General features: G+C 35.1%; 1 protein-coding gene across 16 annotated transcripts in view; it reads right to left on the bottom strand.

Moving 5' to 3' along the window:
• Nucleotides 1–5,571: 5,571 nt before the first annotated feature.
• LOC142345818 (uncharacterized) overlaps nucleotides 5,572–14,338 on the bottom strand; it is a 401,292-nt gene continuing 392,525 nt past the window's right edge. For 15 of the 16 annotated variants that reach the window (XM_075398196.1, XM_075398205.1, XM_075398203.1 and 12 more), the window contains one exon: nucleotides 5,572–6,703. In XM_075398196.1, coding sequence (XP_075254311.1) covers nucleotides 5,940–6,703 — 764 coding nt within the window. In that variant the 3' untranslated portion in view covers nucleotides 5,572–5,939. Of the gene's footprint in view, nucleotides 6,704–10,435; nucleotides 10,700–14,338 lie in introns of all 16 variants that reach the window. The other variant, XR_012759357.1, reaches the window with a different exon arrangement.

The following is a 14,338-nucleotide window of genomic DNA, read 5'->3' as shown; positions in this document are numbered from 1 at the left end:
ATTCTGCATTAGACCCTCGTTTTTGGGGGGACTACATGCTGAACTGGTGTTCTTGCTCATTCAATTTTGGGGCAATCGATATACTCAGCGAACAGAGTTTCGAGAAACAAAAAAGTAAAGTTCGAGAGAAAAAGAGGAGAGCAAATGCGATAAAGAAAAAGAAACAAAGAGAAAGAGCGAGAAACGGAAACAAGAAAAAAAAGAAAGAGAGAGAGAGAGAGAAAACGAGAAAACATAAACAGGAGAGAGAGAGAGATAGAAAAACAGATACAGAACGCGAAATTGTGAGAGTGAGTGAGTGAGAAGGAAAGATAGAAACAAAGAGAAAGAGAGAGAGAGAGAGAGAACGAGAAAAAAGAGAAAGGAAGAAAGAAACAAAGAAAAAAAAAAGAAAAAAGCAAAAAAGAGGACCAAAAGCGAGAGAAGAAAATGAGTGTAGAAAATGGTTGCTCAAAATTTCGTTTCGGAGCAACAATAATCACGGAAAAAATTTCAATTATTTCTGCAAAAAAGCGCCGCTCAAAAAGATGAAATTTAAAAAAGACCAAAAGACGGGAAACAATTGCTACAAGAGAAAAAAAGCTTTTTTTAGTCTCCCAAACACACACCGTCACACACAGGAACATAAAACGACAAACGTCATAAAAAAATTGCTCTCAAATTCCTGGCGGCATAGTGTAGATTAGAAGTTTTCTTGGCTACAAAAGCCAAAAAACCCGACACACTTTCGAACCTACGACCCTCAAATTAGCAGTCGTTCATCTTAACAACTGCCCTACGAACCTCCATTTCTCACAATCTCTTGTGTTATCAATAAATACATTTCAGATTGAGAGCAATTGAGTTCTCGCAAAAATCAAAAGTAAAGCAAGAAAAATTTCCTTGAAAGCGAAAACTGTTCTAGCAAAAGCGCAGAATCTGTAAAGCCAAAATTTTACGAAAAAAACCACACGTTTACAATAAATGCTCTAAACTTTGTTCCAGAGTATTTTTTAAAAAAATGTAGTAACCTTGAGAGTAAATCCTTCCTCTGGGCAAGCATAAATTCTAGCCCGCATAGCCTCGTGGTAACTGTAACTGACTAACATTCTTTTGTCCCCGGTTGGGTTCCCATGGCTTCTCTTTTGATCCTTTTAGGTCAATGAGCTCTCTCGGTATGTTTGTTCTTAGACATGCGCCTCGTGAGGCCCCTTAAACCGGCAAAACTTTTGTCCCATTTGAGAGCTCGCGTGTTTAATATATAGGACGATGGCCCGCTTAATGGTATGTATCGCTATCATCGCTCTGGACGTCTATTGCTATGTTTACAGCTTTTCATTTCATGACGCCCAGGCACACAGACAATACGGAAATTGAGCCTCATCCATCATGTCTCCACTGTTGAACTGTTTTTATCTTCTCTGCGATCTGTGTATCTCCTAACAGTGAAAGTTAATTAAGTTTGTTAACTATTTACTTTCATTTAAACTAACTACAAACCAACTAAATTCGGGCAATATTAAATCCGAACTCCTAGTTAAATTAATAATTAGCCATTGGTGGCTTTGTGTCGTCATTCTTTGTGTCGCCCTTGGTGGTTTCTATTGAGGTTCGACAAAGTTTTGAAAAAAAGGAGGCTCGTTAGTGTGCGTTCGCACATGACGTTCCGACCCGCGCTCATCTACATTTTTGACACAAAAGTCTTTTGACGTTATTTTTGACAAAGAGATAATCAAAAACAGATGTTTACAAAATCGTTACACAACAAAGATGATAATTGAATTAAATAATGCAATGCCTCATTACAACAAGATTTACTATTAAATCGTCTACGAGAAAAAACCAAAACAGCAAAAAAAAACAAAATAAAAAAATTTCACGGCAAAAACACTATCTTAATTTAAAGGCAATTTGTAACAACGTCAAATTACAATCAGACAAAATACTAGCTACACAATTTTTTTCCTGACTACACATCAGATAGGATTATTGAGACTAGGTAACAAGTTGACAAAAAGAAGAAAAAATGAGGCGAAACTCAAAAATCAATCAACATTTTTTAAAACAATTAATTTCAAAAGTCTTAAAAGAAATTAGCTTTTAACAAAATAATTCTTAATCATTTTACTAGAATGTCATAATGAAACCAATAGAAGCTGTCTCTGGTTAGACTAAGCCATAGGAACGGACTGAAAATCAAAAAAACTCAAAAAATTAAGAACAAAAAATTACAAACATTGCGAAAACACAAATTAGTGAAGCCATTAAAATCACTAGCTCTTATCTGAGTATTGTAAAGTTTTTATTCAATATCTATTTATACTAATTCAGCTAACATTAAACTGAATGAATAGATAAGTTCAATTGGGCCACATTGGAAAATCATTGGGATCTGTTATTACGCGTTTGTGCTAAAGGAAGAGAAAAAGATACAAAAACACACCACTCACATAAGTTTTATAAAAACGCATATGGGCCAAAAACAAAACATCAGTTAGGTCATAAAATCAGTAGACGCTTTAATTTTTTAAAAAAATGGAATTGTGTGGGACCTCGCAGTGATGAGAACAAGTTACAAATTGACGAACAACAAAAACTGAAAAAATCAAAAAACCTTAAAAATCTAAAAACCTATATCAAAAACTTTCAGACTATGCGCAGTAAACTGACTGCTTTAGGTACCGTCTTTCATTCAATCCTTATATACAAGCTAATGGGACCGGTCAGCTTTTTATTGCTACCTAAAGAATGAAAAAAACGCAAAAACAGCAAAGTTAAAAACAAGTTCAGCCAGAAAATTGTCGAAGCCATTCAAAAATGATTCTGTCTTTCGGGAGGAACTTTTCTGATTTCAAATAAATTTTTAACAGCAGTTGGATTCTTTTCTGTAATAATTCGACGCCAAAAGATCAACAAACATGAACAAATATAATAAAATCGCGAATTGTTTGACAAAACCCGTAGTATCAACACAATTAATTTCAATATCTTTCAACAGAAGCTAATGAATAAGCTTAGATATGTTTCGATTAGACAACGAGGCTGTTTGTCATTCATAAGTAATCAATAAGACATTACAATAGGTCACAGATAGTGAAAACAACAAGAAATACAAGCAAAATCCAAAAATTAGGTAGAAAAGTGCGAGAAGAAAAAGTCGAAGCCATTTAAACCAAAAGTTTTCCCCTATACATTATTTGCTGACATGTAAGCTAATGCGACTATCAATTTTTGGATAATATGTTAAGATTCCAAAAGGAAATAAAAGTACGAAAAATTCCAAAAATTAAAAAAACATGAAAACTCGTGCATCGAAGTCATAACACCAATAGTTAGGAGATAAAACCGCTAAAAAGATTGGTCTTAGTTGAAATAGAAAAAAGGGGGTCCAATCAGTGCTGAGATTGATTTGCAGTTCACGAAAATAAGTTTAAAATCGATTAATTTTCAAAAAAAAAAATTTGAAAAATTATTTCTCAAGTCTTAACAGACACTAAATTCAACAGCTTTCAACAGAAGTCACTGAATACTCTCAATTGAAGCGTATTTCTCGGTTTGAGGACAGGCATTTTTGTACTGCTTAGGTAATCAATAAAAAGTCACAATACGTCTTATGACTATAGAAAGAACAACTATAGGCAAAAACCAAAAAATTCAGTAGAAAAGTGCGAGAAGAATGTGTCGAAGCCATTAAAACCAAAGGATTTTCTCTGAAAATCTTATCCAAAATCCAGTAAACGTCTTTTTTAAGCCAATGGGAGATATCAATGTCAGGATAATGTGCTAAGATTTCAAGAGGAAACAATAAAAAGGAAACGTCCAAAAAATTTTTTTAATTTTTTTGAAAACTTGTCGCATTGAAGTCATATAACAAATACTAAGAAGATAAAACCGCTAAACAGATTAATTTTTGTTTCAGCAGAAAAGAAGGGGATCCTGTCTACTGAGACTTCTATATAATTCACGAAAAAAGTTTATGATGGGTTAATGTTAAAAGAATTTCTCGAAAAATCATTTTTACAGGCTTAACAGCCAATTGCTGTCCATTTAAAGCTCCGGATAGAAACACTTAATGCTTATTACGAAATCTATTGCACTGTTAATCAACGAGACAATGGCATATGACTCCAAAAATTTAGCAAAACTTCAAAAAGAAAATCAAAACTTCATTTAAATATACGAAAACTCCGAGTCGAAGTAAAAAAAAAACGAGCAATTACTTGAAAATTATTTTTTTGTTCATTGGGCTGCATTTCACTGTAAATCAGGTTTATCATTAACGGAAGCTATATATGAAAAGTAACTAGTCGCTAGGTGAACCAAGACAAAAATATGAAAAGTTTTCTAAAAAAATAGCTCTAAAATAGAAATCAATTTTTTTGATAGTAAACTTCCCTTTCTATCTAAAACTTTTTTATCGCCTTTCGTCTCAAAAGATCTAAAATTGTTTCATTTTGTGGCCCGAAATGTAATTTCAAATGACTATTTTAATTTAAAAAAATATCTTAATTTGAAGAAAAATTCCACAAAGTGAACAATCATACCAAATATCCCGTGTTCACAAAACTTCAATCCTCGATAACTCCTCGGAAAAAAATAACACTCATATTTCTCTACGATGAATATATCGATCGGCCGAAATCGTCTGAACAAAAAAACCAATTTGAGTATATAGTTCCTCCCCCCACAAGTGGGGTCGGAACAATACAAAGATTTGATCGGAAAAATCCTGCTTTTATATAAAATAAAACAAAAAACGGATGCTTAATCATCATACAGAAAAAATTTCTATGCAAGCGCTTAGCAACTTGCAGAGGCAGCATTAGGTCCGAATAAAATTTTTGAGAATTGAGAGCAACACCAATACTATTTCAGAGTACCCTCAATTGAACTAGTTGTGTAAATTTTTCGAAAATCAATTTTGCACTTTTTGAGTCAAATAATTACCAAAAACTATTGTTTGAGCCTTTAAGTTGTTATAGAGCTGAAAGTATAATTTTTTATATGTGCCGGAAAAGTTTTGAAAAATTGTCAACACTAAAATAATTTTTTTAATAATAATAGTCTCATTAGTTGCTCTCGAACGAATTGTGAACGTGTGCGTCTATTTTCATGCAAAAATTTTGCTCGGCCAATTTCTTCTAGAACATATATAGCATACTTATTGTGGTCGTGTGCCTTTTTTATGCAGTTTTTGCTTCACAATTTGAATTTTCGATTGAACTCTCACTCCATCCTTATCGAACACATTCACAATTTTAAGCGACCTAACTCTATAGCGCGCCGAAATTGGTGCCATTCTTTTTTTAAGTGAAAGGTTTGCAATGGTCTACAATACGCTCAACCGACCTCATTTAAACTCCCTGGTGACCTAATAACCACTATTTGGCGACAATTTGCATCGAAATGTCAAATTAAAAGTACACTGATTAAACGTACCACTCAGTTTAATAAGTAGGATAAACAATAACATCCATTAAGTTTGAGCTCCCCTGGCCGCAAAAAAAAACTTGAGGTGAAATCAGCCTTCACAGTGCATTGCTACAGAGCAATTAGTCGGCTATAGTGGTTATTTTCACTTTGGTCAAAAAATGTGTTTTTAAATATATAATTGAGCTAGTGAAAAAATATGAAGCTGATCAACAAGGTAAAATTCATTAATTATAACTTAGCTGTTCGAACAGAAATAACTGCAAAGTAAACAAACTGCACTGCAGTTCAAGTCAATTGATATTGCATCTTTATACAAAATATTTGAAATACGAACTGAACTGAACTGGAAGAGAAGGAATTAATTATTAACCACTCATAATTAGAATTAAGTTGAATTGGATTCACTAATTGTCGAGATTGTTTGTTCAAAAGGAATGAGAATTTGAAGATCGGAGGTTTGTTGAGGTCAAGTAAAGGTCAAACTGGTTCAACCGAGTTGATGTATTTGAGGTCATGTCGCGTCAAGGTCAGACGGACGTGACCGAAAAGCCAGTTTGAGATCGATTTGAAGTCGTGTTGTCGGAAGAAAAGGAACCCGACATGGATTCAGTAAACGGTGATACACACTCGCCCATTTGAGGTGAATTTGAACTGGTTAAAGACGAACTGTGTTTATCGTTTTGCTGAGATGGCGGGTACACAACGAATTTAGTGTTGGGTGGAATTAAATTAGTGGTACCTTGTGGGTTCTGTTTGATAACTGTACCTAGCGGAACACCATTTGTCTCTATTGGGCTTAGACGCTGGGTTTTCCGCAAGGGTGGCGGTGGGGCGTTACTTGATACATTTGGCGTTGGGTTATTGCTAATTGGTTTATTATTCATGACTATGGAAGCTGTTCCAGGTTGTTGTTGTAAATAGATATCAGGTGAAATGGCTATTTGGGCAGGTTGCTGGGGAAGATTCCCATTGGCTAGAACGACAGTTGCACTAGGGGCTTGTTGCAAGTTTTGCGGACCCCCCATTGCAGATCGATAGTTCTGAAGTATACCCCCTTGGTTGCTAGGAGCATGATTAGAGATAGTGGGCAATGTTGAGTATTTGGCATTGTTTGTTAGATGTTTGTTTGGTTGTTGTGTTTTGAGACTGTCGAAGTGGCCAGGTTGCTGTTGTTGTCTGGGCAGGTCTGGCTCCTCCTCGCCTCCCGGGTAATGAGTGATTCCATTAGCGTCTGTAAATCGAACTCTGTCACGTTCTTTCGTGGAAGAATCTGATAAGGAACCGTCGCCACCTGAAACACCATTCCATAGAAGCCATTGTTATACTTGACAAACAAAACTATCTATGTGTTCTGTTATAAATAAAAGAGGCTGTCATTTCTAATAAGCAACAATCGTTCAGATGAAATCAAAGGACATGTGTTGACCATGTGTTGACCTCCAGTGATACATTTTGCCCAAAATACAGTAGTAATAATTCTGGGCAATCACCGCTAATATTTTGATCCTCCAAAAATCAATTTTGTTTTAGCAAAAACACTGACGACTGAAAGATTAGTTCTGTTTTGGTTCTATCTAGAATAGGTAATTTTTATCGGATAATTTCGAAAATGACAAATTAATTTGAATTGCTATTTAATGAAATTTAGGATCGTTTCCGTTTGTGCACCCTTACGGAAATTATGCGCCATTTTACCGGGTAAAATCGTAGCTATGCATGCTAATGATCGTTACCTCTGTTCATACCTTAATAAATAGCATACTTTTGGATTGAATAAGTAACATAACCGACTAACGTCGGGCGAAATCCTCTCAAACGACCGGCGAGCGGTTGCTTAGGTAGTAGCCAGCTGGGGCTTAGGGATGCTATTATTGCGGGGAAGGAGTGGGACCAGTGTGTGAGTGTGTGTGGGGGGTCAAGCGGCGATGGCGGTAGGCTAGATCAGAGGGGGGTTCAAATCGACAGGTGGAGGAGGTTGGACAATGAGTGTTGAGGGGGCTGTAAGGGGCGTGACTGAGTGGGTTGAATTTTTAAAATTAAGACTCGTTCTTCGCACCATAAAATCGTCTCCTCAAAACAGTTTCGACGAATCGCATTCTTGGAGTATAATAAGGCTTACGGCTCTATTAAAAATTAAAACCCTCCGAGCGCTACATGTCTCTCCTGTTTTTGAGGACGAAAAATCGGTCAAGCGAAAAATCGCATAAAGACCACAGGACTAATGTAATTGCCAGCTTTACTTGAAAGCAATTAATCAATATTTTTTCACTGTTTTCCACATAATGAAGTGCATTTAGCCAAAAACTAATTTCTGCAAAAATATCGTTATTAATGAAAATATCTTTGACAAGCTAAAATTTTAGTACTAATCAGCAATTAGTCTCATAGACCCGCAATTTTTGCGTTGTTTTTTTTTACTCCTACTCATAATGTTGTTAATATGTATCACAGAAAACATTTGCAATTGCGATTAGCTATACTAGCCTAAACAATTGTTTGGCAAGGAATGTTTCCGAAAAAATAAGCCCAAATTTTGGATGTTGAGTCTTTCTGACAACTTGAATAATTTTTTGATTTTAAAACTTCAATGGCTTGAGTTGAACGGAAAATGATGCTTCTAACAGTTAACAAGTTTATCTAATACTTTAATCTACAAAGCAACACTGAGCAGGTCAGTCAGGACGCATTTTGCAAAAATATTAATTAAATAAAGCTAAAACAAACACAGATTAACGCCTATTTCAAGGGTCAACAACGTTATTTTTCTAGGATTAAAAATTGAGGGTAACAAAAATTGCATCGAGGAAAAAAGATACAATAGAAACAGATTAACTGGAAAACTGATTCTACAAAATTTTTCAACCTCAGCTTTATACGACACATAGCATCAAATAAAGAATTAACTATTATTGTGGTCCATTTAGCCAAAAAACGCTTATTTTATTTTTCTGCTTTAACTTTTTCGAAAAAAACTTATGCTTTATAAAAAAAATTCCATTTATTGAAAGCTGCCTAGATCCCTTTTTCACAACTGCAGCAAATTGTGATAGGATTGATGTCCAAGTTCAGCCTAGCTTAAAGTTAAACGTTTCTTTAGATACTCCTTAGATTGCAAAACTATTGCTTCCAAGGCAAAATAATAACGGCAAGGAGAAAAAAGAAAGATAACGCGAGCTGAATATATGGCCAGAAATGTTAGTGTATGAAAATAACGCCAACACATTTTTCTTTACTTTTGCGAATTTAATGACGTTGCTTCCACTCGCAATTAATTCGAAAAAAGGTCAATTTACAAAAGGTTATTTATTTCACAAAACAAACACCAACAATAAATTAAAATTGCTGTAAAACTAATATACATTATTCCATTACCTTGGCAAGACGACTGAAACTGACGTGCCCTTAAGCAAAATTATTCAATGCTTATGAATCACTCTTACAATAGTTTCTTCGTCTGGCCAATTTGGTCATTGGTCCTCAAAAACGAGACAAAAAATGATGAAATCCGAGGGCATTACGTTGTTGAGTAGTTCTCGAATAATTTTACAAGGTAAGTGAACGTTTTACATGAACCGCTGATGAGGCATAATTCAATGGCGTACACGAAAACTTCGCTAGAAATTTTGCTAGACTTATTGGAGAAGGAGCCCAATTTTCGTTACCTTTTCTGAACCCTCCCCTCTTATAAAATGAGGCTAGTCTACCCTATCCACATTAAAGCCAGCATCATGTCAGTCGAATGAAAGCAATTTGGCCGAAGTTATTCGGTTGTGTTCGTATGTTTATCATTCTATGTGACAACTAACAGGACTATTTTATATTTACATCATCGACTTCGTGAACAAAAAATAATTGTCATCGAAAACTTAAGCTTATATATTGCCTAATTGATTTGATCTTTCGACTAAATTGATAAATTGCTAAAAATTCAAAGGTGTAAAGTCAGCGCAGCTCTGTAACAGTTTTATTAGTCTCGGTTAAGTGCGCGTTTAATCAAAACTAGCAAACAATCAAAATGATTACTGACTTTTTGAATGTTTTGAGTCCTCAAAAACGGGATAAACAAGTAGCACCCGAAGGGTATTAAGAACTCCTACAGCCTCTCGGCTCACTAGACTCTAAATTGGAGACATAGATTCATGGTGTGAAGAGCGATTCTTTTGTTTCCCCCGTCACCCCCTTCCCCACTTCATCCTCTCCCCCCACAATTAAGCTAAAGGTAGCCTCACTGAACCGTAGCCAGTTACTTACGAAGCCAACCACTCGCAGTTTGAGAGCAGTTCGCCCCACGTTAGTCGGTTATATTTAAGTTTGATGGTTCTTTTTATCAAAACAGTGCCAAAATTATGACGTGGTGCCGCGGCCACTACAATTAACCTGCTGATATTCTAACTGGGGGGTGGGGGAGGGGGGGGGGGGGGGGGTGAGAAAAGTTCCGAAATCACGAAACGGAAAAATTACAACAACGATCTTCCAGCAATCAAGTTTGATTCACCAAAAGTTTTTTTATTAATTCCTCAAAATTGACGTTGTTTCAAAAACGACAGACGGCCGTGACGGTTGCATTACACGTGTCGTTAATACCAATATGGAAATTCATTAGGAGCACCAATTGTGACGTATTGTGCAACACAACAGGGGTGAACAACAGTGTCACGTGATAACACAGGGACACGTGATCAGAGGTGAAGACAGTGACCAATCAGTTGCCTCGAAAGTGACCAAACAGCAGTCGCAAAACTGACCAATCAGCGGTCGCAAAAGCTCGCGGTGATGAAACACATGGACAAATATATCTATATGGAAAAGGTGGGGAAAATGGGTGGGTCTGGAAATATGTGCGGACAAATCTAATCATAAGGGAAAGAAAACTGGGAATCCAAAACAAGACAACCAGAATAGTTTTCCTCGATGTTGATTGACTTGGAAAATTAAATGGATCGGAACTTGTGAATTTATGAACAGACAAACTCGGGAACTGACACTACACGCAACTCGTTAGGATTCCTATCTCGTAAACTACCTTAATAACAATCGTCCCAAAGACGATCGATAAAACCGTAGCTTTCGGTTCAGTTCAGTTCTCTCCACCGGGGTTAGCACTAGTTACGAGGACTAGTTAGTACTGGTTAGAACAGAGTTAGTGGATGCTCGCTGCATGTGAGGCAGTTAGCAAGATGCTTCAACAGGCCAGGGTGGCTTTCTGCATGAGTCAGTCAGTAAGAGAGAGTGTCGATAATTGACCAATCCAATCCGTAATCACAATTGACCAATCACAGGCAGGACTCTATGACAGACAAAAGCACATCATGGAAATGATAAACGCAATTGGTTAGTGAACAAGTCGCATACACAGTCAACAATCAGCCAATCACGACAGGAGAGTTAATGTGCATCACAATGACAGCCTTCCCAAATAAGTCGTTTTAAAACTCATTGGCTCGATTTTCTCAATAGTTTTAGGCTTAACCTCAACAAAAAATATTGCGACTATTTGTCTTTGAACCTACTTTCGAGAAATCAGCTTCAGAGCATTATTTTGTCAGTTGAGAAAAAAGTGTGAAAGTCATCGGAAAAATTTCAGTTTTTAGGAAAAAAATACAACAGACGATGAAACGTAAACAGCTGAGATAATGAAGAAAGCTAAGTAAAGTTAAAAATCTTTAATTTCGTATTAAATTTCAAAAGAGATGTTGATAAGAGTCTCACAATTTCATAAACCATAGTGGAGTTTCCGCAGCTTTTCTTATCCAATATTAAATTATGCTCCTCCAGAAATAAATCGAGTGAGAAGCCGGAAATTCAGGAAGTGAATTAAGTTTGGAAATGTTTTGTGAACAGAAACGAGAAGCGGAGAGGGGAATGGTTTTTTTGATGAAGAGCGAGAAAAGTAGATGAAATTTTTTGCTAAGCGAGTGATGGCTTTCGCGCGCTGTTTTTTTTTTAGTTTTAAAATTTCGGTATATTTGAAAGTTAATTGTAGACTAAGGTGATAAAAAGCGGTTTATGATGATAGCTGTTCCAACCTTTTTGACAACTCACGGGATTTTTAGGCTAATTTCCTGCGCAATGTAAGCGATATTTCAGCCATTGCATTCTAAGCAAAATTTTCACCCCCGCATTTGCTTTATTGTAATTATTGCTAACTGAACTGAAATTTAATACTCCCAGATGTTTTTTATTACAATTTGAATCAAAAGTTTTGGTGCAAAACAGTTTTCCTCAAATGAAACTTGACAAAAACAGAATTTGTTTCAATTTTTTTGCCTTTTCTTAAAATTTCCTCATTTTTGTCAAGGCTAGGCATGTTAGTAAAATCATTATGGCGTGCCTGATATAGCATGAGCAATTGTATAGTCTCAACTATACGAAAAAAAAATTTTCATTTGGATATGTATAGTCATTATCTCAGCTTTCATTGCGTTCTGCTAGGTTGTACTGGTTACTTAAAGGTCTAATTTTTTCGGCCAAGACAAATTTGTATGGTTGCCGATTCTTGCGTCTTAAGTTTTTTACCGATTACTTTTTGTGGAGTACTTAAAACAAGATGCAAAAGTCAATACCGCACGTAAATACTAAAAGTTTACTTCAAATGGCTGAACAAATTCAAGAGCAGAGAAGAGAAAGAAAGAGAGAGAAAGAGAGAGAGAGAAGAAAGAGAGAGAAAGAGAAATTTTTTGCTCCTACAGCTTGTTCACATTTCGATGTGATTTATAACAATTTAAGTATCGCTAAATTCAGTCAATTTGTTGAAAATTTTTCTAATTTTGAAGATTTTGTCTAAATCTTCTGTTTTTCTGCTTTTCAGGTGAGCTTTTATCTGGATTTGTTTTCTGATAGTTGTCATAAAGGTATATTTGCTAACAGGTTTATAGACCCGATTTTCATAAATTAAATGAACCAACTCTGTAGTCTTTTTCTAGTTTTTACTGCTCATCTTTTAATCGTTTTGAAGTGTTGTGGGGTTCGTGTGTTTGCTCAAAGAACAAAATAACTGTTGCGTGAGGACTTTTGTGAAAAATTATCGAGACCTGAATTTATGGAGAGAATTTAAAAAAAGCTACAGATGCTCACAAAATTTAAAAATTTTTAAAACAGATATTGATTAATTTTTTAAATTGTTTCCACTCTGCCCGGTTTTTCTCCTTTTTTAGATGTACCATTTATAACTTATTATCTGGTAGTCAATTACGGAATAAAATCTAACTATATCACGCAATGCTATAAACAATGGTTAAGAGTCTCAACTTGTAGAAGGTTTCCAAGAAAATGTTATAACGTTTCAATCCCTTCTGTTTTGTTTCATTCGTTTTTTTTCGAATTGAAAAATATAATGAAGTAAATTATACTTGTAGTTTAGTTAGCTGTTGACTAAGTTGTAAGTTTTATCTCGAGTCAATTCCGAAGTCTTCCGACTATGTTTTCTCAAGATATGCTTAGATATTTAGATGGTTTTTGAAATCAGATTGCAGTGGTGAATTTGGTCACCTTGAAATTCAAAGTGGAGTAAAAAACGAGTGCTTTTTGGCCGCAAGTTTTTTCATTCAACTTTCAAAACAAGTTAGAAAAAAAAAGATTGAAAAAATCTTTCTTACTAGTCGTTCTTATTCAAGTACGACCATTTGACTTTGTTGAGAATTTAATTCTTACAGTTTTCCCCTAAACTTGTTGATGCGATTTTTTTCTATATAGTTTCCCGAGGCAACTGTTGTCAGTTCTATATCTAGCTATGTTTTACTCTTTTACTTCGTCGAGCAACAATTTTTTTCACTTTACCTTAGTTCAAAGATTGTGCGAAAAGTTTTGACATTTCTGGCATTCAAGGCTAGTTTAAGTCTTTTCTAATTCTCTTCAACGTGCTTTTAAACAGTATTTGCTCAGCAGCGCAATCTTAAAACAAACGGTGTCTTAAAAAATCTTTAAAAAACAAAATCAAGAATAGAAACGGGATAAACACATAAAGCCAAATTAAAATGCCCGATACTTAGTCTTAGTTGCCATCTCTAATGCTTAGTTGTAATAATACTAGCCCCTGTGTCCTCTTATTAAGAAACAGGAGTATGTCTACGTGCATGTCAAAATAGTTCGAACTTCAAAAATAGTTTTGTACAACAATAAATTTTTCAATAGTCATTGTTTTCTGTTATTTTAATCCCAATCGCGGTAATGGAAATCAATTGCGGCTATTTTCCGGTTACCTGTCAGGTATGTTCATTAAATCAGATGCAATACCGCAACCAGGAATTAAGCACAAGCAAGTCACTGATGCTTTTGAGAAATCATTGTACCTAAAAATCAAATTACAATAGAACCAGTAGAACTTTCAAGCTCAGGCTAATAAAAAGTCCGGACGCACCACCTTTCCATAAAAACTAATCTTGGTAGAAAAATGATGCGGATATGATACAAAAAACAAAAATAATTATCATCAAACCCAAATTCTTATTAAATCGCAATTATTGATAAAATTTTTTTTTAATTGAAGACCTCAAATTTTTATTAAAGACTTCAAATTATTAATGAAGACCTCAAATTATTTTCAAAAGCCCCAAACACACAACAGATCAACAGAAAAAACCAAAATGTGCGCAACAAATGCTAGAATTCCGTTTCTTCTTATTTTTCCACAATCTAAAAGTTTTGCTTTTGATCATCAATCTTGACGGAATTGATTCTAAACGTTAACTTTGTGTAACTTTACGCCCAAAGCGGGGCATTGACTAATTTTAATGTTCGTTGTCTGTTCACAGGTTGTCATTAGATTTGGACTGTCAAATAAATTACAAAGAGAATTGGTCAGGGTTTATCCTAAAGCACGAATGACTGTCAAAAAAAACACAACAGTGGAAAACTAAAATTCTTTTTTAAAAAAATCAAAAGGAAACAGCAGAACTGAAAACCAAATTTAAACTTCATTTCTTTCTTA

The sequence above is a fragment of the Convolutriloba macropyga genome, chromosome 9, assembly GCF_964194025.1.
Source record: "Convolutriloba macropyga chromosome 9, txConMacr16.3, whole genome shotgun sequence".
Taxonomy (NCBI): Eukaryota; Metazoa; Xenacoelomorpha; order Acoela; family Convolutidae; genus Convolutriloba; species Convolutriloba macropyga.
Note: the sequence above shows the minus strand (reverse complement) of the source record. Positions and strands in the feature narration are given on the sequence as shown.